The sequence below is a fragment of the Trachypithecus francoisi genome, unplaced genomic scaffold (assembly GCF_009764315.1).
Source record: "Trachypithecus francoisi isolate TF-2019V2 unplaced genomic scaffold, Tfra_2.0 Lachesis_group3, whole genome shotgun sequence".
Lineage (NCBI taxonomy): Eukaryota > Metazoa > Chordata > Mammalia > Primates > Cercopithecidae > Trachypithecus > Trachypithecus francoisi.
This window is the reverse complement of record NW_022681468.1, coordinates 144,838,246-144,863,484: the sequence shown is the minus strand read 5'-3', so window position 1 is coordinate 144,863,484 and position 25,239 is coordinate 144,838,246. Positions and strand designations below refer to the sequence as shown.

Sequence of the window (25,239 nt, the reverse complement as noted above, 5' to 3'; positions counted from 1 at the left end):
CTGGTAATGTCAGCATATATTCTTTCAGCACAACTCTAATGTCGTTGTACAATGTTTTGCCATCTAATTTAATCAGGATAATCCGCACTCCACTGTGCCTTGGAAGTATGACAGTGACATTCACTTTTCTTTTCTGTTGTGACATGATGGGTATAGACTGGTAATAAAAAAAATAAAACATCATAGGCACAGTGACACATGAGACACTTGAAACACTGCCAAGTGATAAGTGTGTCACTGTGATTTGTGGCGTGCCAAGTCACATTGCGAAGCAGTGACAGCACCCTATAGTGTCTCTATCACAACTACTCAATCTGCCATTGGAGCACAAAAGTAGCCATGGACAATGTGCAAATGAATAAATGTGGCTGTGTTCCAAAAAAACATTATTTATGGACACTGAAATTTGAAATTTATGTCATTTTCATGCATCATGAAATATTATTTTTCTTTTCCTTTGTTTCAACTATTAGAATATGTAAAAAAAAAAAAATTTAGCTTGAAGGACCTGTTAAAAACAGATGGCAGGCCATCATTTAGTAAATGGAAGATTGTTTCAAGATGAAGCCTAGAAAATAGTCACTGGGCTAGGCATGGTTGCTCACGCCTGTAATCCCAGCACTTTGGGAGACGGAGGCAGCAAAATCTCTTGAACCCAGGGGGCGGAGGTGGCAGTGAGCCAGGATCAAGCCCTGCACTCTTCTCAAAAAAAAAAAAAACAACCACTGCAACTCTCAGTTATTTGTTGAACTCAGAGGAAGCAGTTGGACAATGTGAGAAAAACTGCAGATATAAGTGGATCGAGTGGTGAATCGAAGGTGAGAGAAAGAATATGGAAAGTATAAGCCATCTTTTTGCAAAATATGACTCTAAAAAGGAGGAAAGAAATGATGTAATTTAAGAGAAGACTATTGGTTAAAATAGGTGCAACTTGATCATGAGCACTTAATCTCCATTTCTTCTTTCTTCTTTAATAAGGAAAATAATAGCTGTCTTGATGTTTCTTAGAACAGTCAAATGAGATAAAGTATGTTTTAAAGGCACCAGCTTGATGCCTAGCATATAGTAGGTTCTCAAGAGTTAATTAATAAATATTCATGTATACTTCTTATTTGCTTAAAAACAACAGTTTATTGCTTCCCATGTAGCTTTGTTATTTAGTTCTTGAACTATTTCTTTTTAAATCAAGGTTGTATTCCCTTAGTGAGGTGCTTTAAAAGTTGTTAAATAAATCAGAAGTTAACTGATTGGTCAGAATACTATATTACAATTTTAATAATTTGGATTTTGTAACTTCCCCAACTTTCCGCCTGCTAGACTGAATTCTAATCTTTTTAGTCTGTCTTCACATGGGAGCCACTTCATCCTTTCTGTCATTTTCATTGCCTTTTAAAAATCATACTAAAATTATATAAATAATTATACAAATGAATCATACAAATCATACACTGATTTGGTATATTAGTGGGCTTATATTTATTTTTATTACTTTTTTAATACAACTTTTTTTCTGTAAGTCATACCTAGAGTTACCACATGACCCAGAAATTCCACTCCTAGGTATATACCCCAAGAGAAGTGAAAACATATGCCCATGCAGAAACTTGTGTGTGAGTGTTCACAGCAGCCTTATCATAATAGCGCCAACGTGGAAATAACCTAAATATTCAGCAACTGATGAATAGATAAATAATAGATACATGTGTATATCTATACGGTGGAATTTCATTTGGCCATAAGAATACGTGAGGTACTGATATGGGCTACAGAATGAATAAAACTTGAAAATATTTTGCTAAGCTTTAGAAGCTCATCACAAAGACCACTTATTGAATGATTCCATTGACATGAAATGTCCAGAACAGACAAAATGATAGGGACAGGAAGTAGGTTATTGGTTGCCTAGGACTTGCGGGTGAGGATTAGGGGAGAAATACCTACTGGAGTTTCACTGTGGGTTGATGCTTTATATTCTGTGTCTGATAATCTGGTATCTGGACTCCCTGTGGATGTGTCTTTTGAATGTTGTTTTGCTAGAGGGATATTTTCTCCTCCTGCATCTGTCTGTATTTGACTGTGTGGAGGACTCTGTATTTGAGATTTTATTGTCAGAAATAATTTGAAGCCTAGATGGATGTTACATTTTTTTCAAAAAAGAATTTTGCTCATTTTTTTCAGGCACTGGGGAAAGCCAGCAATCAGGTATCACCGTTTTTTGTTTGTTTGTTTTTTGAGCAGGAATGAAAGTTTATTAAACAGCTTTAGAGCAGGAATGAAAAGAAAGTAAAGTACACTTGGAAGAGGGCCAAGCGGACATCTTGGAGGTCAAGCCCAATCAAGTATCATCCAATCCTAGGCTAGAGGTTTTCTGGGCTACCTGAAAAATTTGAATGGCAGTGGGTAGCAGACCGCAAGGGTTGGTTTACTTCCACTTCACCGCTAGTTCCTGGGTACAGTCAGTGCCGCGTCAAGCCACAGTGGAGCCCGAGGCAAAAGAAACATCAGTAATACTGATCTTGTCTTCATTTAACATTTTGATATTTTGTTCATCATGGATTTTTTCATTAATTTTGATCTTTAAAAATAGTGCATTAATACTTATCTGGATTACTGAGGTTTTTTTTGGTCCTCCTAAATTTTGTGGACATGGTGAGTACTGCACTGACCTCACACTACTTCCAGCCTTGGTATCTGCCTTGGGATTTGTACACCCTGGGCAGTTTGAAGAGAGCAGCTGGGGTTCCCTCCAACTTCCTATAAAATCCCATGAAGGTTTCCTCCTTTATGATACAATTTATCATTAACTATAAGACTTCCACAGGATTGGGGGCCAATACATCACATTCAGTAGGCTTATCAGACTACTTGTCATCCTCAAAGTAATGGGTTAATAGAAAATTGGAAGGAATAAAACCACGTGCTCATGCCTGTAAATCCCAGCACTCTGGGAGGCTGAGGCGGGCGGATCACATGAGGTAAAATTATTATTTTAGAAGCTAATATAACTTATAATATTGATATTAACAATCAAATATATTGGGATATTGAACTAAATTCCCTTCAGCATATTATCCCTATGGAGCAGGATTGGCCTGAAGCATTATTTTGACTTCAGCAACAATAATTATAATCACTCAACAGATACACACTACAAAGTACACACTGCTACAGATTAGGTAGGCAAATGACTTGCTGTAAAGTTAATTCAAATATATGAGAAAGCGTATGCTAGAATTTTTGGTTGGTTCAGCCATCTGTAGAAGTCCAAACCAACTGGTTATTAAAAATGTGTGGAATCTGTATGTACACTTTGATAATCTATTTGGTTATATGATATTGCAAGACAAGTGGTAGCTCTCCAACTAGGAGTGATCATTTTGTCACGATAAGGCCTTGATCACGGATCAGGGATGTAGACCACACTGTGGATTGTTTTGAGCATGACTATTTTCTGAGGGGAAACTCCCTCCCACACACACAGGGCAGTGGTGGTGCTGGAGTTACAAGAAAGATAATCAATGTAGCAAATTCTAAAAAACGAGAAAGATTAGGATCAAAGGATGGTTGTGTGGATTAGACTTGGTCAGAAGGTTCACCTCTTTTTCTGTAGCAGTGAGAGAAGTGACCCTTTATACAGGGTTGAGAAGCAAATGCATGCAATGAGATGAACGCCTGATTTTTCTCTCTGGAAGCTTAGGTAGTATAGTAATCCCTTCATCCAAAGTTTCACTTTCAGCAGTTTCAGTTACCAGTGGTCAACCATGGTCCAAAAATATTAAATAGAAAAATCCAGAAATAAATAATTCATAAGTTTTAGATTGCACGCTGTTCTGAGCTGTGTGATGAAATCTTGCACTGGCTCACTCCACTGCCTCCACCTGAGACGTGAATCCTCCCGTCCAGCATATCACACTGTATACGCCACCCGTCCTTCAGTCACTTAGCAGCCACCTCGTTATCAGACTACAGCCCTGGTATTCAAGTAACCTTATTTTACTGAATAATGACTCAAATGCAAGTCTTGATGCTGGCAATTTGGACACACCAAAGAAAAAGCCTAAGTGGCTTTCTTTAAGGGAAAGGTGAAAGTTCTCAACAAGAAAAGAAAAAGTTGCATGTTGAGGTTGCTGAGATCCATGGTAAGAATGAATCTCCTATCTGTGAAGTTGTGATAAAGGAAAAAGAAATTCATGCTAGTTTTGCTGTCGCACTACACATGGCAAAAGTTATGGCCACAGTGCGTTGATAAGTGCTTAGTTAAGGTGGAAAGGCATTCTATTTTTGTTTGCAAGACATGAACAGAAAACATGTTCCCGACTGACAGCCATGTGTTGCACCAGATTAACTTGATCATAGGTCTGCATGGATAAGAAAAGGCGTAGTACACATAGGGTTTGGTACTACCCAAAGTTTCAGGCATTCATTGGGGATCTTGGAACATATCCCCTAAGGATAAGGGAGAACTACTTACTGGAAAGGAAAGGAGAAAGAAACTTAACCAGAATAGGCAAATGTATATAAACCTATAGAGGATTGTAAACTGAAGGAACTAATGCCTGATGGTCTCTATTTCCTTTGTGAAAAATAAAACAATATGATCAGCTAAGAAAATGTAGTGAAGGTTTGGAATAGCTACTGAGGAGGACATAGAGAACTGTGTAGCAGAATTGTCGGGTAGTATTTAAGCCTGCAAATATGTACCCTAATGTGCACCAATCCACACAACTGGATAGATTTCTCAAGCAGGATTCAGTCCATGTATAGGACTAATAGGTGTTTCTGTAATGGATGTAAAACGAACACCAGGATGTAAAGGAGTTAAAGGTGTTAGTAAGGGTATGGTTGAAACCTGTGACTCATTTCAAAGTACACAATCTATGCAGATTTTTCACAAAAAACACATTCAGCAACTTAAGAACAGAGCCTCTTCCTTTCCGGGGCCTAGGATTACTCCTTATACTCAGAAGATATTCAGATATTTTTGAATTAATTAATTAATTAATAAACAAAAATCTGACTTTGCTAAGCATTTCTGAATGTAAGTATTAGGTTTACTTTTGTGATGAATATGTTGATTATTTTAGAGAATTAGAATTCTGTATCAAGAGCCACATTCCAATAATTTACTTACACTAAAATGACTAGACCAATGCCAAATTCAGTATGGAACACAAAAGTTTATTAGAATAAAAATACACATACAGTATCAACACTAAAATTATTTCACATCGCATATAGGTTTTACCTCCATTAGTTTTTTTTAATGCTTACAAAGTCTATGCTCTAAATAATTTGCACATTTGTAAACAAATCTTAGATTACCAAAGATGCAGTGTATCTATCAGATACTGAATATCAACACTTAAGGAGGGGAACTGATAGCGAAATCCAATTACACTAAACGTTCCTGTAAATTTTTAGAAAGAGAGGAAAAGATTAAAATAATTCACTTGAAATGAGGTAAGATGTATATGAAAAGGTTTTTAGTAGCATATATCACAATATTGAGATGAGAATATTAAAAATATTCATGGAAAATTCACTTTGATGTTTTGCATAGTCTAGGTTATTTTTTAAAAAACAAAAAATTAAAAATTACCCAAATTCCTTATTAGAAAAAGAGACAATTACCTGGTTCTACTTAGGATCCGTGTATGTTCTAAGTCTTTCTCTCCTTTATAAAAAAAGAGATTATCTGATTCTATTTAGGATCTGTGTACATTCTAAGTCTTTCTCTCATTTAGAGAAAAACATTCTCAAGTCTATAGAAGAGGAAAAAAAATTAAGATTAGGACCAACATTTCAAGCTGCCTTTTGGAAAGAAAATTAAAAACAGAGGTAGATGGTTAATTATTAGTGGCCAAGTTACTCAGGTGACTAATTTTTGTCTTGGTACACATTCACCAAAATTTTATACTTGAAGCCAAATAGTAAATAACTTTAGGAGTAGAGAGTAATACCTAGCAGAAGTTATTTTCTTTATGTCAAAGAAAAGTAATAGAAGCAAACCAGGCTTACAACCCCTGTTAAGGAGATGATTGTTTAAAGCACTACAGTTCATGCACTTTTTAAAGCAGGATAATGAACCTTGCCCCTAAGCTTCTTAGGTGTATCTGAGGCCGGCGCCACAAGCTCCATCAGGCCTGTTCAGTCCAAGTAGGACTGTAGGGTGCCTCGGCGCCGGACATCACAGGTCCAGCAGTGGAAGCCTCCTCCCAGGGAATTGGCATTACGAATGTTAACTTTAATGGTAGTTATACCTGCATTGAAAGAGAGATGAGGTTAGTTAGATGGACTAACATGAAGATTCTCCTAGAGAAAGTAGGCCTACAGATTTGGAGGAATCCTGTGGTTCTAATCCTTAAGGATGCCCAATCCAGAATAGTCTTTTCTCTTCCAATTTTATTTTCACCAACTATATTTCATCTGCTAATATAAAATCTTCTCCAAAAAGTCAACAGAGAACTCTGAAGTTTTGTTCTATTGACTATTTACAAGTCAATAGACTGAGCAGGTGTACCTACCAAATGTTCAAAATGGTCAAGTACTAAAATCTCAAGGCCTTTTGGAATTATACGTTAACTACTTTGTCAGACTGTTTCCAATTTTACCATGTTAATTTAATAGGCAAAGCAAAATTTAGCTGACCTGAAAAGTTGACTTTACATATTCACATGTAAGGAGAGTTTACTGATACAGATTAACTTCACCAGGCCACCATAAGGAAACAATGGAACACAGCTGGTGTTTCAATATCTGGGTTTGTATGGTTATACAGGTACCAAAGCAAATCCAGCAATCAGTTTTATCTGGTACCATCTGTAATAACAAGGCTATGATGTGCGTGGCCTATTTAACCAATGGTATTTAGGAAGAATCTGTTGTGTTAGACATAGTGGGGTTTTAAAAAGAAAATCTATTCTTCTTCCTCAAGAAGCTAATTATTTTGAGAGGAGGATAGGCTACAAAGTCACTAAGGGTCCATTGGTATAGCCAGAGAGAGGAAGGTGGCATGAGCCATTCAGAAAGACTTTCCTAGTCGGGCATGGTGGCTCACACCCATAATCCCAACACTATGGGAGGCAGAGGTGGGTGGATCACTTGAGGTCGGAGTTCGAGACCAGCCTGGCCAAGTCACTCTCTACTAAAAATACAAAATTAGCCAGGCATGGTGGTGCATGCCTGTAATCCCAGCTACTCAGGAGGCTGAGGCAGAAGAATCGCTTGAACCCGGCAAGTGTAGGTTGCAGTGAGTCGAGGTTGCGCCACTGCACTACAGCCTGGGTGACAGAGCTCTGTCTCAAAACATACACACACACACACACACATACACACACACACATCTTTATAACAGCTCATATGAAAATCCTTTCCTTCAACATTTCTCTCAATAATACTAGAATCATTGGTCTAAATTTTGAATATCAGGGTAAGTAAACTCCTACTTAAGTAAAACCCAGTCCTGCTCTTCAATTCAAAACTGAATGATTTACTGACACTTTCTGGCGTTTCACTACTTTGTTAACTATGCTTATTACACATAAAAGTGACTTCTGCATCTGTACGCTTATGAGTCCTTTAAAATATGTGATGACAGGACACTTTTAAAGGACCCACAATGATTTCTTATTTGAAGAAGGGCTGGCCAAGCTATTTGCTCACCTGCAAAGGGGTGGGTTTCCACAAATGGGCACCAGGAGGCTGGCTAAGTCACGTAAGATTTATAAACTTACTGCTAAGGGGTGTCTCAGGAGTTCAGGATGCATCTCCAACTTTTGGGGGCTATGTGTGTTGAAAATAAAAATACTGACTTTCTGTGAAATAATAACTTGGTGCCTCTAAAAGGAATCCAAATTGAATTAGATAAACCATTTATCAAACCTAGCATGTCATTTCTTTAGTTCTTCTCCTTTAACATTTTCATGTATGCCAACATATCTCATTTGTTGTACATACCCAGCTTTTCAAACATCTTTTGAGTTGGAACTTCATTGGCATCCACCATAACACGTTTTTCATCTAGCATTAAGACATTCATGGAAAGCCATTTGGATGACATCCAGAGTGGATGATCTAAAAACAGCAACAACTGTTAAACCATGTCTGCTATGATTTTGGTTTAAAGCAAGGATTTACAAGTGAAGAATATATTAAAGTGACAGCTGAATTCTTTCAGTAGTTCACTTTCCATGTGAATGCTTATTTTAATCTTAAAACAATTTATCTATAAATGGTATGAATCAATCTGTACTCATTATACATTTGAATTTTACCCTGTTTTCTTTTAAAAGTCGTATCTTGGCTGGGCATGGTATAATCCTAGCACTTTGGGAGGCTGAGGCAGGGAGATTCCTTGAGCCCAGGAGTTTGAGACTATTGCCCAGAGATGGTGTCTCACTGGGGAACACAGCAAGACACCGTTTCTACAAACAAACAAACAAACAAACAAACAAAAAATAACTTGCTGGGCATAGTGGCCTGCACTTATAGTCCCAGCTACTTAGAAAGCTGAAGTGGAAAGATCACTTGAGCCCAGGAGTCTGAGGCTGCAGTGAGCTGTGAATGCACAACTGCACTTAAGCCTGGGCGACAGAGCAAGACACTGCCTCAAAAAAAAAAAAAAAAAAAAAAAAAGTCGTATCTTGCTTTATGTGATACTGTCTTACTCTGTCTTCTCCTCACTTCATTTTCTATGGAAGAAAAAGTTGCAAACACAAGTCCCAGCCTTTTTCTGATGCTCACAGTCCCAAGCACCACTTTACACCTTACTGAGGAAACACATTCTCTAAGCTGCTAACATTTGGGCTGCTCTCTATAGGCAAAAGATCCTTGGTCACTAAAGTCATTATTTTAGTCTATCAGTGTATGAAAGTAAACATACCGTCTGGGATGATTGGTGTTGGAGGAGTAATGATAGTCCATCCTGCTTTCTTGAAAAGATCAATCTGTATGACCGAAAAAACCCCCCAAAACTGTTAAATTCACATATACTATTATTATTCTTAGTCTCTAATAACCCTTATCAGTAATAACTCTTTTTGAGAAGCTGTCTTCTTAGCTTCCAAAATAAAGAAATTAAAATTTCTAAACATTTGGGTGATTTTGTCTGAATCCTAATTAAAAATGTACATAAAATCCCCAGATTAAAGTTAAAAAGTAACAGAAATATTGAAGCTTTTAAAGACAGTCTTATACTTTTCTCTGGTTTCAGAGTCTTAAAAAACCAAAGATACTTTCCTTAGAAATTCTCATATTAAAAATTGAAAAATTTCCTATTTAGTTACAAGAAAACAAAAATGTGACTATGTCAAACCCACAGTCCTTCTACTTCTTGTCCATCATTTTGTATCTAGGACCATGGTATAAAGATAGATGTTAGCTATGCATTCTCAAAGAACCATATGGTCCTTAGCGACCTTTTGCAACTCAGCCATCCCTGTGTTCACATACCCACTAACTATATGAATAAATCATAATAAAATGAAATGAATAAGTAGTCATGGTCATCGGGTCTAAAAATAAAAAACAGAAATGAACAGTGACACAGCATAACAGTGGTTTTTAAAAGTTGTACTGCAACCTTGTAAATAACAGAAAATCACTCATCACCTAACTGGAAGTAGGGGGCTGTGGAAAGAAAGCAGGAGGCTGCAGGTGAAAGGGATAGACCAGCTGCAGTTTAGTGGCTCTGCTTCTCCCTACAAAGCAGGGTTGGCCAAAGGGAGCCTAACCCACTGTAGAGGGAAGACAACCACTGTCTAGTGGCATTGCCCTGCCCATGCAAGGATCATCTTGTCTAAAATTTGCTGCTGTGGAACCACTGTTGCAAGTTATGAGATAATGCCACCCTGTTTGATAAAAATACACACATATGCACAAATCTGAGACTTTGACAACAGCAAGCGGCCAAAGTCTGATGATCCCATACTAATTACTGTATCAACTACGTATATTTCTGCATGGTAGACATCTTGTAATAAACCATAAGGAATCCAATGTTTGATCATAATAATGTTGAAGTACTGCTGAATCTGTCATTCAGAACCATTAGGAACCATGGAAGTGCTTAAAATAAAAGTGTCAATTATTTTAGTTACTAGATTTTGTTGCTTTTCCAGAGTCCCGAGAAATCTCTTACCTGGTGACATGGTCGGTCAGGGTTGGAAAGCACAGTACCAGGTCCAATGATGTTGAAGGTAGCATCAATATGCATGGGATTGGGATCTTTAAAGGAGATGATATGTACTCTGTAATCTGGAGCAAGATGCCTACGCATCCATTCAATGCCTAGGTAGTTTGTAACCTGAAAACAAAAGAAAGACATACAATCAATAAATATTTGGTTCTATGTCTAGAAAACTAAAAATATTCAAGGTGAAAAAAATTTAGGATGAAAATATTTTAATTTGGAAGTAAAGAATACAATAATATAGTGTGAAATTTCAGAGGCAGCCTGCATTTACCTGGCTTCTCTGTGCAAAAATATCTTTTCCAGCTCGAATGAAGTCAGCAGCATCAAAGCATGGCTCAAACTCAGTTGTCACAAATTTTCCCTGAGCAGCCAATTTGTGTCTGTCTTCTACAGAGTGGATGGGATAATCCTAATTGGAACAAGAATGAACACAAACAATGCATTGGATCATGAGAAAATTATTTATAAGGCATACAGTACTAAGAAAATTAGTTTAACATCATTTTTCAAAATATTACTACTCAGTTCTAGACTAAAACATGCCTGGGAAAGAAGTGGGTCCATGATAAATAAACCAAAACAACAATAAAACAACAAACTAGCATTACAGTAATTTCCTGATACAATAGTCTTCCTTTACCCATGATTTCACTTTCCATGGTTTCAGTTACCTGTAGTCAACTGTTGTCCCAAAACATTATTTTGAGAGAAACAGAGAGACCACATTCACCTAACTTTTAGTAAAGTATATTTATATAATTGTTCCATTTTCTTATAGATTATTGTTGTTAGTCTTACTGTGCCTAATTTGTAAATTCAACTTCATCATAGGTATGTATATATGTATAGGAAAAAACAAAATATATAGAGTTCAGTATCAGCATCCACTGAGAGTCTGGAACGATCCCCTAAGGATGAGGGGGCACTATGTACTTAGAAAAAAATGGCACATGCCAGGTGAGATGGCTCACGCCTGTAATCCCAGCACTTTGGGAGGCTGAAGTGGGCAGATCACCTGAAGTCAGGAGTTCGAGACCAGCCTGGCCAACATGGTGAAATCCCGTTTCTACTAAAAATACAAAAATTAGTCAGGCATAGTGGATGTACCTGTCATCACAGCTACCCAAGAGGCTGAGGCAGGAGAATTGCTGGAACCTGGGAGGTAGAGGCTACAGTGAGCTGAGATCATGCCACTGCACTCCAGTCTGGGCAACAGAGCAAGGCTCTGTCTCAAAAAAAAAAAAAAGTGATACAGAGGCAGTAACTGATTCTGAGAATACTCCATGACCCGTATGGAAAGTAAACAGGATGAAGTCATTCTGTTCTTTTAGAAAAGGAATTTGGTCCCGAGCCTAACTCATACCATAAAATGAGATGCCATGTTTCCCCTGCCAAATTTGATTGGGAGTGGCAAAACTAATTCATTATTTCTGTCTTTAAACCCAGAAGCTATTTTGATTTTCAGTTTTTTTTCCATAAAAGATCAAATGGTAACTGATTTAATAAGGGACATACATTTCACTTTACTGTGAATTTGGACTGTAGACCAGGTTCTTTTTCTAGAAGAAGAAAAGTGAACTTCAGTCTACTGACTTTTCTGGTTCCACTAATGAATAGTGGTACACCTGTAGGCAAGTTTTTCCCCCTCTAATGGAATGATACTACAGTATCATTAGGGTTGTTGTGAAAAACAAACAGGATTGAGGATGTAAATAAAGGGTTTAACCCAGGACCCAGAAGAAGGTAAGCACCAAAAAGTGCTAGCGATTATTATTACTATCATAGGATCATTTACTCTTATCATATTCATCATAAAATAATCACTTTTTAAAAATAAGATGATGTTTTCTCTTTCTAAAATGCATAATATGTAAAAGGTATCACAGAATCTCTATCTTACTCTTTGTGGATCAGTTAGAAAAGTTAGTAATAAACTAGCCTATTATTAGGGACTCACCCGGTCATAAAGCTCATCAGCCATTGTGGGCTTAGGAGCTGTTGTCCACTTGGCGCCACGGTGGAAGTAGTCTTTGATAATTGACCTGTATGCTCGGTACTCAAAGAAGCGTGAACGCCATGCCATGGGAGCCTCGATAATCTCATTGCCCACAACTATCAGGATGTCTCGAGGCATTGCACTGTATAAACCTGTCAGACCAAAAAATTCCGTGACAACTTCAGCAGTGTTAATTTCCAAGACAAAAAAGTCTATATAGGGCCAGGCGCAGTGGCTCATGCCTGTAATCTCAGCACTTTGGGAGGCAAAGACGGGCAGATCACTTGATCCTGACCGGGCTGGTCAGGAGTTCAAGAGCAGCCTGGCCAACATGGTCAAGCCCCGTCTCTACTAAAAGAATACAAAAAAAATTAGCCAGGCATGGTGGCATGTGCCTGTAATCCTAGCTACTCGGGAGACTGAGGCAGGAGAATCACTTGAACCAGGAGGCCAAGGCTGCAGTGAGCGGAGATCGTACCACCACACTCCAGCCTGGGCAACAGAGTGAGACTCTGTCTCAAAAAAAAAAGTCTATATAATAGGACCTCTTTTTTTGGTTAAAAAAAACTAGTAAAAATACATGTGTATATGTATATATGAAAATGGCAAAAAATTTGAATAATACATACTAGATTGTTCACATGAATTCTGTGTGGTGGTGAGGAAGCCAAGAAAAAAAGACAAGAAAAAAAGTGAAGGAATAAAGTCCTTGTACAAAGAGATGTTGAACCACCAAGCTTTCACCATTTGTAAGCTCCTTTCTTGCTATACAGAAATAGAGCTCTTAAAGGACCATCAGCATCACAAGATAAAAACTGAGCAAAGGATCGATCTAAAACTAGAAATTAGAACAGTGACCTAAGGCACAAGAACAGTCATGCAGCAATGTCAGTTAAAAATAAAATGGAAATGTTTCTATTCCCCTTTTAATTTCTGTTCTTGAGGAAAATTAAATGAACCCACTGTTCTTATGTAAGGAAATGACTATAAAGTTTAGGAAAATTTGTTATTTCGCGGAGATTCCACTAGATGGAATGGAGTTTAGAATGTATACATCTTAATCATATCAACATGGACCAAACCATTCCTAAATAAATCTTTAAAGTTTTCAAGAACTAGCAAAGCAAAGGACTCTCCAAGAAATTTTTTGGAGCTTTCCCCTTACACATTAAGAAAGACACTGAAAATTCACACTGGCAGTTTAGTTATCTGACATCACTTACCCGTAGACTCAAAATCAGGAGTTTTATACTTCAATGACCAGTCAATGGGGTCAGGCCTCCTCACTGTCACTCCTTCCATTTTTAAAATATTGCACATTTCTTCAATTTCAGTAACAGCCTTTTTCAAATGATCTTTGGGAAAATAATGCCCTCCATGCTTCTGGTAAAATGGCCAGTACTTTTCATATGTGTTGGCCTGGAAGTAGAAGCAAATAAACGCAATACTTACAGGAGAAAAATACAGCTCATGATAGGTTCACAGGCAGTAAACAGCTCTTTGTATAAGGTATTAGAATTGAGACTCCAACCACGCCATGTTCAGTGCTGATTTCTAGCATTGAGCACATATGCTCTCTGGGCAGACACTCAGTATCTGCTGAATGAAGAACTCTAAAACATCTTGATGTTTTGAGGTCTTTTGCTCCTTCTGCCTGAGATCTCATGCCCAACCACTAACAGCATGTTTACCTTCAGACAGGCTTGGAATCCTCTTGGCCAGTTTTTTTTGCCACACTTTGCAGACAAAACAGGACATAGCATTTCTATCAGAGAGCCTCAATAAAACGGAACAAGAGAACACACAAACTAGCATAAGAGAATAAAAGCACTTATACTAAGCCAAAACCATGGGTTATCCATGCATCTCAGAATTCTGTCTGGAAAATAGCACCTCAAGATATTTTGTGAAGGGAAAAAAAGATATTTAGACCCTGTTAAGATCAGGAATATACTTTCAAATATGCTTTATTTCTCTTTAAACCCCATCATTGGTCAGGCATGGTGGCTCAGCCTGTAATCCCAGCACTTTGGGAGGCCGAGGCGGGCAGATAGCTTGAGGTCAGGAGTTCGAGACCAACCTGGCCAACATGGCGAAACCTCATTTCTACTAAAAATTCAAAAATTAGCCAGGCCTGGTGGCATGTGCCTATAGTCACAGCTACTTTGGAGGCCAAGGCAGGAGAACTGCTTGAACACAGGAGGCAGAGGTTGCAGTGAGCTGAGATCATGCCACAGCACTCCAGCCTGGGCAACAGAGCGAGACTCTGGGTCAAAAACAGAAAGAAAGGAAAAGAAAAGAAAAGAAAAGAGAGGAGAGGAGAGGAAGAAAGAAAGACAACAACAACAAAAAAATTATTGATTTGCCCATTCAACAGAATTAACACTTGCCAAAATTGTGTAACAGTACAAATATGCCTTTGGTAACTCCCTGTCAAAATGCCTCACACCAACCACACCTCTCCTTTTTCTAATCCATTCAGTTCTTACATCTTTTCCAGTCTTTTTGTCATAGAAGAAAGTGATATGATAACCAAATTCACAAATTTTTAATAACTGAAAAAAAAATTTAGAAAGTTTCCAGGGCTATATGTATTTTAAAAGACTACCAAAGAGAAAACATTTGAATGCTTTAAAATGGCTCAATCAGTTTGCTAAAAATTATTGTTGAATAGGGTAGGTGCAACAGCTCTAAAATATTGTTTTGTTTTGTTTGATATGGAGTCTCACTCTGTTGCCCAGGCAGGAGTGCAGTGGTACTGCACCCTCAGCTCACTGCACCCTCCGCCTCCCACCAGGTTCAAATGATTCTCCTGCCTCAGCTTCCTGAGTAGCTGGGATTACAGGTGCAGGCCACCACACCCGGCTAATTTTTTGTATTTTTAGTAGAGACAAGGTTTCACCACGTTGGCCAGGCTGGTCTTGAACTCCTGACCTCGTAATCCACCTGCCTCGGCCTCCCAAAGCGCTGGGATTACAGGCGTGAGCCACCGTGCCTGGCCAAAATATTGGTTTTCAAAAATGTAAAAATCTAGGCATATTCTGCATTCAGATTGTTTTCCAAATGTCTAAGTTCTCAGTCAATTTGCATAAATACATTGGGAAATGTACATGATACATCTTCCCATTTTTCAAGCTACATGAAGCAGAACTCCAATCAGAGAATCCAGACTCTAAGAAAAAGCCTCAAACCTTCATCAAAAGATTAGCAAAGCAATGTACATTGATATATTTTAAGTTTAAAAATGTTTTAAATGTTTTAATTTAAATTTTTGTTTAAAAATGTTTAAAGCAGGTATTTTTTAAATGTTTATTTATATAATTGATGTACGACTAACTTAGTCCTGACCATGTCAGATATGAGGGTCTCCACCATCAATCAGATAATTTCGGATATCAATAAGTACTAGAAAGAAGGTGTAAAACTTGGTAATGGGCTCAAGTGTGTCAGAGTGTGTCTGCTTTATCTGGATATTCTCATTTGGTTTCCCAGCAATCCTATCAAAGAAACAGGGCAAGCTCTCATATGCTTATTTCACATGTAAGGAAAGAGGCTCTGGCTGGTCACATGCTTGCTAACTATCTGGACAAGCAGGACTAGAACTCAAGTTCTCTGACTGTTACTTGAAGAGTGTCCCTAATACATCATGGGACTTGCATGTTATACTGGTTTGAACACTTCTAACTAGATGTGCAAAAACTTTTAAGACTGGAATTGCTTAACAAGTTCAAACTGTCCCAATGGCTTTTACTCATCAAGACTGACCAAATGTCTAGATGTTTAGCTCTTTAATGCCAAAGACAGTATCTTTTCTAGATTTTGTGTCTCTACGTCCATTTTTATCTGTCTGATAAATATCAAATATATGAAAGTGGACCCATTTCTTCTTAGTTCAATATCCAAGTTCACATCAGTGACGCTGGAACCCAGCTTGGTGAATAAGGAATAAGCCAAGAAACAGGTCTTTAGAAAAACTGAATGATGCCAGTGAAACTCTTAAATAGAGGCTGGTAAACAAAGGTCTATAGGCAAATTTGGCCTGCTGCTTGTTTTTGTAAATAAAGTTTTATGGGAATGCAGGCACATTCATTTGTTTACATATTGTCTATGACTGCTTTTGCACTACAATGGCACAGCTGAGAGTTGAGTAGTTCAACAGAGACCGATGGTCTGCAAAGCCTAAATTACTTATTATCTGGTAGAAAGATGAAGTTTGCTGACGCCTGGGGTCTGAATCATTAATTAGCTCTTTTACTAAGGTCTATAGGCAAACAGCAGGCTGAATTTCTGGCCTATGAAAAATGTTACCAGCAGTAAACATTTTACAAGACCAAGCTACCCTTTCAAAAAACAAAATAAAAGCACTCCACTGTTTTCTACTCCTAGGAATTTCTGCAACAGCAACCAGAAAGAGGGTAATAATGACTCTTTATATTCCTCTCAGATACACGCTGGTACTACTCATCCATTCACCACTTCCTCCTTCTCATGCCAGGCACATCTCCTACAATCCACTAGGGACAAGAAGCCTTTGAAAATTTAACACTGGGTTACAGGAGATGCAGAGTTATGCAGTCTCACCAGACTCATTCCAAAGTATCCTCCGTGACTATTTGTGCAGAGTGAAACTTGCTTTGATAAATTAAACTTTCCTGGGAGAAAAAGGTTATTTGAACAAATGTGAATTTTTCTTGTAGAGTTTATAATCTGGCAAAGGTTGGGCAAAGTACAAATGATCAGGGCACAATACATTTTACAAGAGAAAGCTAGAAATTGTTTACACTTCCTTTATAACCTTGCTAAATGAGCTAGCAATCATTTACCAAGTTGTTTGCAAGATAATGAACACTATATTAGATGCTTAGCATATGATGCTTATAATAATCTGTTGCAAAGGTATGTCTGCATTCCTTGAACCTTTATACTCTTTCAAAGCCTAAAACCCTTTGCAACGGTTTGCCAAGTGAATTTTTAAATACTGTCTTTGGAAGGCTAAGAAATGACAACAGAAATGTATTTATCCAGCTGTAAGCTTATATTACACTAATCTTGATTAATCTTGTATTTTATAAAAGGTCCTTTATCAAGGGCTTTACTTTTAAAAAGACAAAAGCAAAGCAAAAAACATATTTGAGGCTGGGCACGGTGGCTCACCCCTGTAAATCCCAGCACTTTGGGAGGCCAAGGCAGGCAGATCACGAGGTCAGAAGATAGAGACCATCCTGGCTAATATGGTGAAACCCTGTCTCTACTGAACATACAAAAAAAAATTAGCCAGGTCTGGTGGTGGACACCTGTAGTCCCAGCTACTCAGGAGGCTAAGGCAGGAGAATGGCGTGAACCTGGGAGGCGGAGCTTGCAGTGAGCCAAGATTGCGCCACTGCACTCCAGTCTGGGTGACAAAGCAAGACTCTGTCTCAAAAAAAAAAAAAAAAAAAAATTGATAGCAAATATTTACTATATTTTGCAGAACAAAAAGTCACAGAGCTTTAAAAAGTTATGCTTCCTAACAATTATGTTTCACATTCCTTTCCTTAAAATTTCTCTAGTACTTATATCTTCCAACATCTTCTGCTCTGATTGCCTATAGACAGTTTACTACATTATTTTTTCTTTTTATTATTCCTAAACTGATTAATATATGTCATTCTTCTTTACTACAAGGCACGGCCTTGTCTGCTAGGATCCATGCATGTCTTGGATTTACTTTCTTGTCCCTCAAACCCAGGCTTAGCACATGGCATGAAACAGAAATAACCATTATTTCCTGTCTAGAATCAAAGAGAGAAAGAGAAAGAGAGAAGAATAAACAAACAAAAAGAACCAGACAAATGAATGAAATCAATACTGCTAATGTTACTGGAATCTACAACTGTTATACCCCCAAAGTACCTTTGGAATGTTATTGGCAAATTGGATCCATACAACTATAACAAGTTGTTGTTTTGTCCTTTAAAATACTTAACATTTAACCTTTTACTTTTAGATTAATCCTTAATCCTGTTAGGTAGATGGCAAACCTCTAATATCTTCATTTTACGGTGGCCCAGAAAGCTATGGAATCTTGTACAAGGTCAAATAACTGATTAACCGAGACTAGCTATCAAGCTTTTATCAAATACTTAATTAATCCCAGACTCCTGACTTCAGCATAGTACATTTTCCAAAAGCCCATGAAATGACAAAGTCTGAAGTCATAAATCAAGTGACAAAGAACTCAAAATTATGTCTGAGAATTCTGATTCTGTAAAATCACATGATATGAAAGTCTATCATTGTAAAGACAAGTAGAAGGATAAATTATTGCTTGGATTTAAATTTTAATTCCACCCAATTAAAATGGTTAGAGGATGGGACTTTTCAAGAAAAGACTTAAGAAGACTATGCCTTTTAAAAACATGTGGATGGTGTATAAATTAATCTTCTCACCAAATTCCAAATATCAGAACCAAAGACAGTTTCAGAACAATTAGAAGTTATTACTTTTTCTATTTCCCTGTCTTCCTGGTCTAACTCAGGAGTCATTTTCTTCAAGAGGACTTCTTAACTGGCCAGAACTTGGTCATTTCTCTTTTCTTAGCTTTCCTGGCACTTCAACTGCCTTGTCAGTCGATTGGAATAAGATACTTGGTCTTCGTTTCTATGTGGACATCATATTTCTTCAAATAGAAAGGAAGATCTTTTACATTAATACCTCTAGAGCCCTGGAACATCGTAGGCAATATTTCTGAAGACCACGAAAATGCTGTTACAGAACTTCTTTCCTCAGTCCACTTTACAAATAAAAGTGTAAATATTCAGGAAAAATTTAAGGACATTATAGATAGATTTGTAACCCATTATTAATAGGAGTCTAGGCTGTGTCTACAATGCGGATGGTGGTCCCTTAGATATGGGACCCTTATGCAGTACAGAACCTGAACACTGGCCCACAGGGGCCCTGGACATAAGAATAGTACAGATGAAAACCACTAGGAGTTTTTGTTTGTTTGTTTGTTTGTTTTTGAGACGGAGTCTCGTTCTATTGCCCAGGCTGGAGTGCAGCGGTGCAATCTCGGCTCACTGCAACCTCCGCCTCCTGGGTTCACGCCATTCTCCTGACTCAGCCTCCCGAGTAGCTGGGACTACAGGCGCCCGCCACCATGCCCAGCTAATTTTTGTATTTTTAGTGGAGACGGGCTTTCACCATGTTAGCCAGGATGTTCTTGATCTCCCGACCTTGTGATCCTCCCACCTCATCCTCCCAAAGTGTTGGGATTACAGGCGTGAGCCACAGTGCCTGGCCACCACTAGGAGTTTTTAAAAAGGGAGATATTACTTGTTGCCAGGGAAATTCTGGAACACTCTGTGAAAGGTGTCATTGAAGCTAGGTGGTAGTAGGTTTAAACTACAGACTAAAGGGCACAGGAAGATGGGTGGAAGAGACTTAGGTAGGGGCAAAGATGCAGGGCTTGTGAAGAAACAGTGAGTAGTCTAGTTTAGCTGCCTTATATGGTTGTCTTATAAAGTCTGCTGAAAACCAGGGTGGGATACTAGAGGAGAGAGGGACTTGACCAGAAATGAACACTGCTAATCTGCTGTACTAACAGATGAGTCAATAACTGGAATGGGGAATCCTGGAAATGCAGACAAGAGCCAGATTGTGAAGGATGTTGAATACCATGAGGACTTTATCCTGAGCAATTCGGGGGTGGGGGTGGGGAGGGGGTTGGCTAGCAAAGTAGAGGAGGAAAAGAAGCAGGATGAGTAACATGATCACATTTGAGTTTTAAAAAATCACTTGGATTGCAGCTGCAAGGTGGTTTGGTAAGAAGAGTGAGTAGCAGTGACCAGTTAGGAGTTAACTGCAATAGTCCAGGCAGCAGATGAGTGCCCAACCCTTAGGGAGAGGCAAAGCAGAGGGATGAGGCAAGATTCATTCTGACAAAAGCCTTGTTAAACCTTGGAGAATGGATGTGGAGGACGTGACATAAGGAGAAATCAAAGATGATTCTTTTGTGTTTTAGCTTGATTAAATAGGAATGCCAATAATTAAAAGGAGGGAATGGGGGGGGGTCCACTTTAGCAGGGTGGCTGGCAAATGAACTCCAGATGTGCCAAGTTTGAAGTCATGTGGCAATATCCCATAAGGAGTTTAACTTGTTGATCTGGAAGGAGTTCAATACAGAGATCCCGACCAGAGAGGAGGTGGGAGGGGCAGCTGTGAGAATGGCTAAGAGAAGGGTGCTGAAAGTAATATTCTGTTCAACCTTGGCATTACAGGCTGTGAGGGAAGAAGATCTGAGGAAAAGAGAAAGAACTATTATTCCCAGAAAAGCTCTCTCAGATTCCAAGGGGAAGAGTTTCAGGAAGGAAGCAATTATCATGGGTGTAAACAGTGTCAAATACCACAGAGGTGTCAGGTAAGATAACTTAGTCACTGCATTGAGAGGTCTGAGAGTAAGCTGAAGGGAAAGCAGTCAGAGGGTAGCAGCAGCAGGTGAGGAGGGAACGCACTTTCAGACATGTGAACAGTCTTGCTTTACCTTCACCTCGACGGTGAACGGTGGAACACAGGCGTTTTCTGCTCTGCCTACTATCACTTCCTCCAAGGGGTCCCATTCGTTGTAAGAAGAGACAGGGCAGTCCTTGGGCAGAGGTTCAGTGGCCTTGTCGTCAGCTGCAAAGGAGTTCCGGGAGGAAGCCGTAGCTGCCTGGGTGCTCTGGAAAGTTCGCTGCACCCATCCCGTCAAGGTTCGTCCAAGCTTCCAAGAACAAAGAAAACATTATTGTATTGCATTGCTCTATCAGTACTTGCAGAGAGGAAGAAGTGGAGATGGGGTAAAAATCCAGCATAACATTGCCACTTAAAGTTTCCCTTTAGAAGAGCGTAAACCAAGATGTTAACAGTGTGTAGGTGGGTAGTGGGATTACAGATAATTTTTTTAACCCTCTTGTTTATCTACAAATTGTCTTATCTATTAATTGCTGTAACTCTTTAAAATTCCTCAGAAGACCGTGTCCCCAGCGACCATACACCTCCATCTTTATCTCAGAATGCAATTCCTGCACTCAAGCTTTAAGCAACTCTTCTGCAGATGGGTCGATCCTCCTCTCAGAAAACCACAGACAGCTGCTCTAAAACTTCCCGCCAGTCCCAGCTGAGGATGGAACCCCCTTTTCCCTCAAGTATCAAAGGTTACCAATATTAGGCTTATTTTATTTTATTTTATTTTATTTTTACAAATGAAAAGGTGGGAACATTTGTAAAGGATCGTATCTTTCAGAATAGCCAGCTTCAAATCAAATTTTTTTCATCTTTGACATACACTTCGCATTCTTTGGCACTTCAATTCTAAGAGTGAGCAACTGCCATCTGCTCCATTTTACAGATGGTCCACAGTACCCTAGCCAAGATCAGGATTAGCCCAGGCGTAAATTCAAACAATTAAAAAGGAGATCTAAAAACTTCAAAAGCCTTTAAAAAATACATGGCCTATAAAATCTAGAGCAGGGAGGGTCCCTCAACCCGAGTTAACCTCAACCCCCCAAATCTCTATCCTGCTCTGTTAAAAGCCTTAGGAAGTAGGCAAGAGGGGAACTCGGGTGGAGGCAGAAGCAAGACGGAGAGTGGCAGCTGTTCAGGAACCAGTTGCTGGGGGGAGGCCAGAATGTCGGAGCGATTCCAGTCCTAGGAGCAAGGGAGGGTCTGCCGCCAGGGCAGCCGAAGGCGGGGAGCGCAGAAACTCTGCTTACAGGCTGCACTCGCCAGACTCCTCTCCAGACGTGGGACCGCATGTTATACGTGGAGTGAATCTGGTCGCTCGCTCCCCGTCCCCGATTACCACTTTGCCTGTCTCTTCTCCCCATCCATCCACCCCACACGCATTTTCCAGAAATCTCCCCAACTCGATGCCCACTCAGGCTACTGAACCCCAATAACGCCACCCTTTTACTAAGAGGAGCCTCCGTCATCCCAGCCCCTTGCTCCGAGCCGGAAGCTTGGTGCAGCGCACCAAGGTCCGGTAGAGGAGGGCAGCGCCCCCTGCACCGTGGGCCAGCAGGCCGCAGACCCGCAGACAGCAAGTGGACCCCAAGGGGTGGAGCCGCAACACCAGTTCCCCTGGACCCGGGGACGCCGCCCAGCTCCTGGAGCCTGCAAAGCCTCTTGAAGCTGAGCTTCCCAGGGATACCAGAAGGGACACTCTCGTGCAATTCTGGCTGGGGAAAGCGAGGGAAGGCGGCGGCTCTGTGGAGGGAGCGAGCGAGCGAGTGCTCCACGCCGCCCTCAAGACCGAGTGAGTCACGCGGCCGCCAGACAAGGCCGGTGGCGCACGCACCCGAGACCCGATGTAGTGCACCGCCTCGGCGCCGCGGCTCCCGCCGCGCAGACACCGCACCCGCAGCATCGCCCCGGCCTGGCTGGTCCACGCACGGAATGTTCCTGGCCCTGGGCCGCGTCGGTCCAAGCCTCCCCGAGAGCGCGCCCGGAGCGTGATGGGCGGGTGTGCTGGGCCCGCGGCCTTTTGTAGCCGTGCTCCGCCCCGGCCGCCCCCCGCGGCCCCATTGGCTGCCGGGAACAGGTGGTGGGGCCGACAGAGCGCCCCGAATTAGGAACTGTTGGGAGGCGCCGCGGCCGCTGGCTCGAGCCTCCGACGGTTGCCCTTTTTTAGCCAGCGGGGCCACTGACGGCTTCTGTTGCACGCCCGGACCTGGACCCCGACCCGAGCGCCGCAAGAAGGCCCGCTGGAGTCTCGCGCAACTGGGCAGGACGTGCCTTCCGACGAAGTGACCATGGTCTATGCATATATTAAGTGAATATTTGAGAATTTAATTATGCAAAGCGTGAGTACAGTGTTACGCTTAAATTCACATATGCGCACGGACCCAGTCACCTCATTTTTCGGTAAACGAAACCGCCTAAAAATTAGGTGGCTTCTTCGTGCAACATCGGGTTTGAGACTGCACAAAACTAAGTCTGGAAGTTGGGCCATTTGCTCCCCGGGGAGGTAGTGCTTTCCTTCCACTACCCCGTCGGGTGTTATTTGGAACACCTGCCGTTTCACATGGTTTTTGGCCATGTGCCCCTGGCTTGAGAAACTCCGACATGAAAATCGACAAGTGTGGGTCAGAAATAAGGGAGGACGACAGTTTCGTTCCTTCCATTTCATGTTTTAAATTTTTTGTTTCAACTTTATTAGGATTATTTTTTAGAAAAGTATTTTCCCTCACTGTGCAGTCTTAATTGCTGTGGATTTGTGCAAAGCTAGAGAACTCAGGTTAACATTTATGCTCCTAGTAGGAGAGGAGGCAAGAGATTTGAGTATTTCATTTTCGTACTTACAGAGTTGTAACTATTCATTTTTGATGAGCTGTCTTTTTAATTTTGGTATCTCAAGCTTGTTTTCCAGAGTTCATGGATGGAAAGCAACAGACAAGCAGATGGCATGGTAGAAAGAGCCTCCTAGAGGGAATTAGGATAACTGAGTTCCAGTCTTGACTCAGTTATAGACTACTGTGTGTCTTCTTGAATTGCAGTCTTCTTATCTGCAAAGTGAGAATAGAATTTACTGTCCCTAGCACATGGGGGGTTGCTGAGGGGCCAAAATGAGAGACTATACATGCAGAACTTGATTCGTGGCATTAGAGCTGTATGAGGCCTGGTGCAGTGGCTCACGGTTGTAATCCCAGCAATTTGGGAGGCCGAGGCGGGCAGAACGCCTGAGGTCAGGAGTTTGAAACTATCCTGGCCAACATGATGAAACCCTGTCTCTACCAAAAATACAAAAACTAGGCTGGGCATAGTGGCTTATGTTTGTAATCCCAGCACTTTGCGAGGCCGAGCTGGGCAGATCACGGGGTCAGGAGATCGAGACCATCCTGGCTAACACGGTGAAACCCTGTCTCTACTAAAAATACAAAAAAAAATTAAAAAAAAAAATTAGCCGGGGGTGGTGGCTGAGTCAGGAGAATGGCGTGAACCTGGGAGGCAGAGCTTGCAGTGAGCCGAGATCTCCCCACTGCACTCCAGCCGCCTGGGCGACAGAGCTAGACTCCGTCTCAAAAAAAAAAAAATTAGCCGAGCATGGTGGTGGGTGCCTGTAATTCCAGCTACTGAGCTGAGATGGAGCCACTACACTCCAGCCTGGGCGACAAAGCAAGACTCCATCTGGGGGGGGAAAAAAAAAGCTATATGAGGTAATGTGTTACTACTCTAGCAATAAGGAGGTCCCCAAATGCCATAATATGGTGAAAGGAGTAAGTCTAAATTCATAACTTAATTCCGCCACTAATTTGCTGTGTGACCTGGAACCAGATCCCTTTATCTTTCCAATCAAGGCTTCATACTTCTAGTGAGGTTTTGAGAAATCTCTAACATTTCTCAAAATTTTAAAAGTACTTTCTCCCAACAATAAAATGTAGCCACCTCTGAGGTCTGATTCTCTTAGTGTACTGAGGGCAGCCAGATATGTGCTTCTCCTCAAACGAATTGAAGAGTACAGTAAGTACACATAACAAGGCCTTGAGATTACTATAGCATTACTGTTTGAGATTGGAGGACATCCTCTTGCCACCCACTAAAAGCACTATTTTAATTTTGCAGATGTAAGAATTGGGAGTGCCTGGTAATAATGAAGTTACGATGTTGTTAAGTTTTTTTTTTTGTTTTTGTTTTTATTTTTGTTTTTTTGAGACGGAGTCTCGCTCTGTCACCCAGGCTGGAGTGCAGTGGCCAGATCTCAGCTCACTGCAAGCTCCGCCTCCCGGGTTCACGCCATTCTCCTGCCTCAGCCTCCCGAGTAGCTGGGACTACAGGCGCCGCCACCTCGCCCAGCTAGTTTTTTGTATTTTTAGTAGAGACGGGGTTTCACCGTGTTAGCCAGGGTGGTCTCGATCTCCTGACCTCGTGATCCGTCTGTCTCGGCCTCCCAAAGTGCTGGGATTACAGGCTTGAGCCACCGCGCCCGGCCTGTTAAGTTTTACATAATGAAAAACTCATAGCCAAAGAGTATACCCTTATCTCCTGGGATCCAGCAGAAAGTGTGTGGATAGCGCCACCCAAACCAGTCCT

The 25,239-nt window shown here is 40.5% G+C and overlaps 1 protein-coding gene across 1 annotated transcript; it reads right to left on the bottom strand.

Moving 5' to 3' along the window:
• Positions 1–5,157: 5,157 nt before the first annotated feature.
• Positions 5,158–23,694, bottom strand: GATM (glycine amidinotransferase). Its single transcript, XM_033190233.1, has 9 exons — positions 22,508–23,694; positions 20,714–20,932; positions 13,412–13,607; positions 12,150–12,340; positions 10,464–10,601; positions 10,139–10,303; positions 8,882–8,945; positions 7,957–8,073; positions 5,158–6,260 (listed from the first exon to the last, which is right to left on the bottom strand). The coding sequence occupies exons 1-9, from the start codon at positions 22,574–22,576 to the stop codon at positions 6,148–6,150; spliced, it is 1,272 nt and encodes a 423-aa protein (XP_033046124.1). The 5' UTR covers positions 22,577–23,694; the 3' UTR covers positions 5,158–6,147.
• Between the last annotated feature and the right edge of the window lie 1,545 nt (positions 23,695–25,239).

Excerpts from the sequence above, each read along its gene's own strand:
- GATM (XM_033190233.1), bottom strand. The coding sequence starts at position 22,576 with ATGCTGCGGGTGCGGTGTCTGCGCGGCGGGAGCCGCGGCGCCGAGGCG. Across the intron at positions 8,074-8,881 it reads AACACCAATCATCCCAGACG|ATCATCCACTCTGGATGTCA; the intron begins GTATGTTTACTT and ends TGCTGTTTTTAG. Across the intron at positions 6,261-7,956 it reads AAAGATGTTTGAAAAGCTGG|GTATAACTACCATTAAAGTT; the intron begins GTATGTACAACA and ends CTTTCAATGCAG.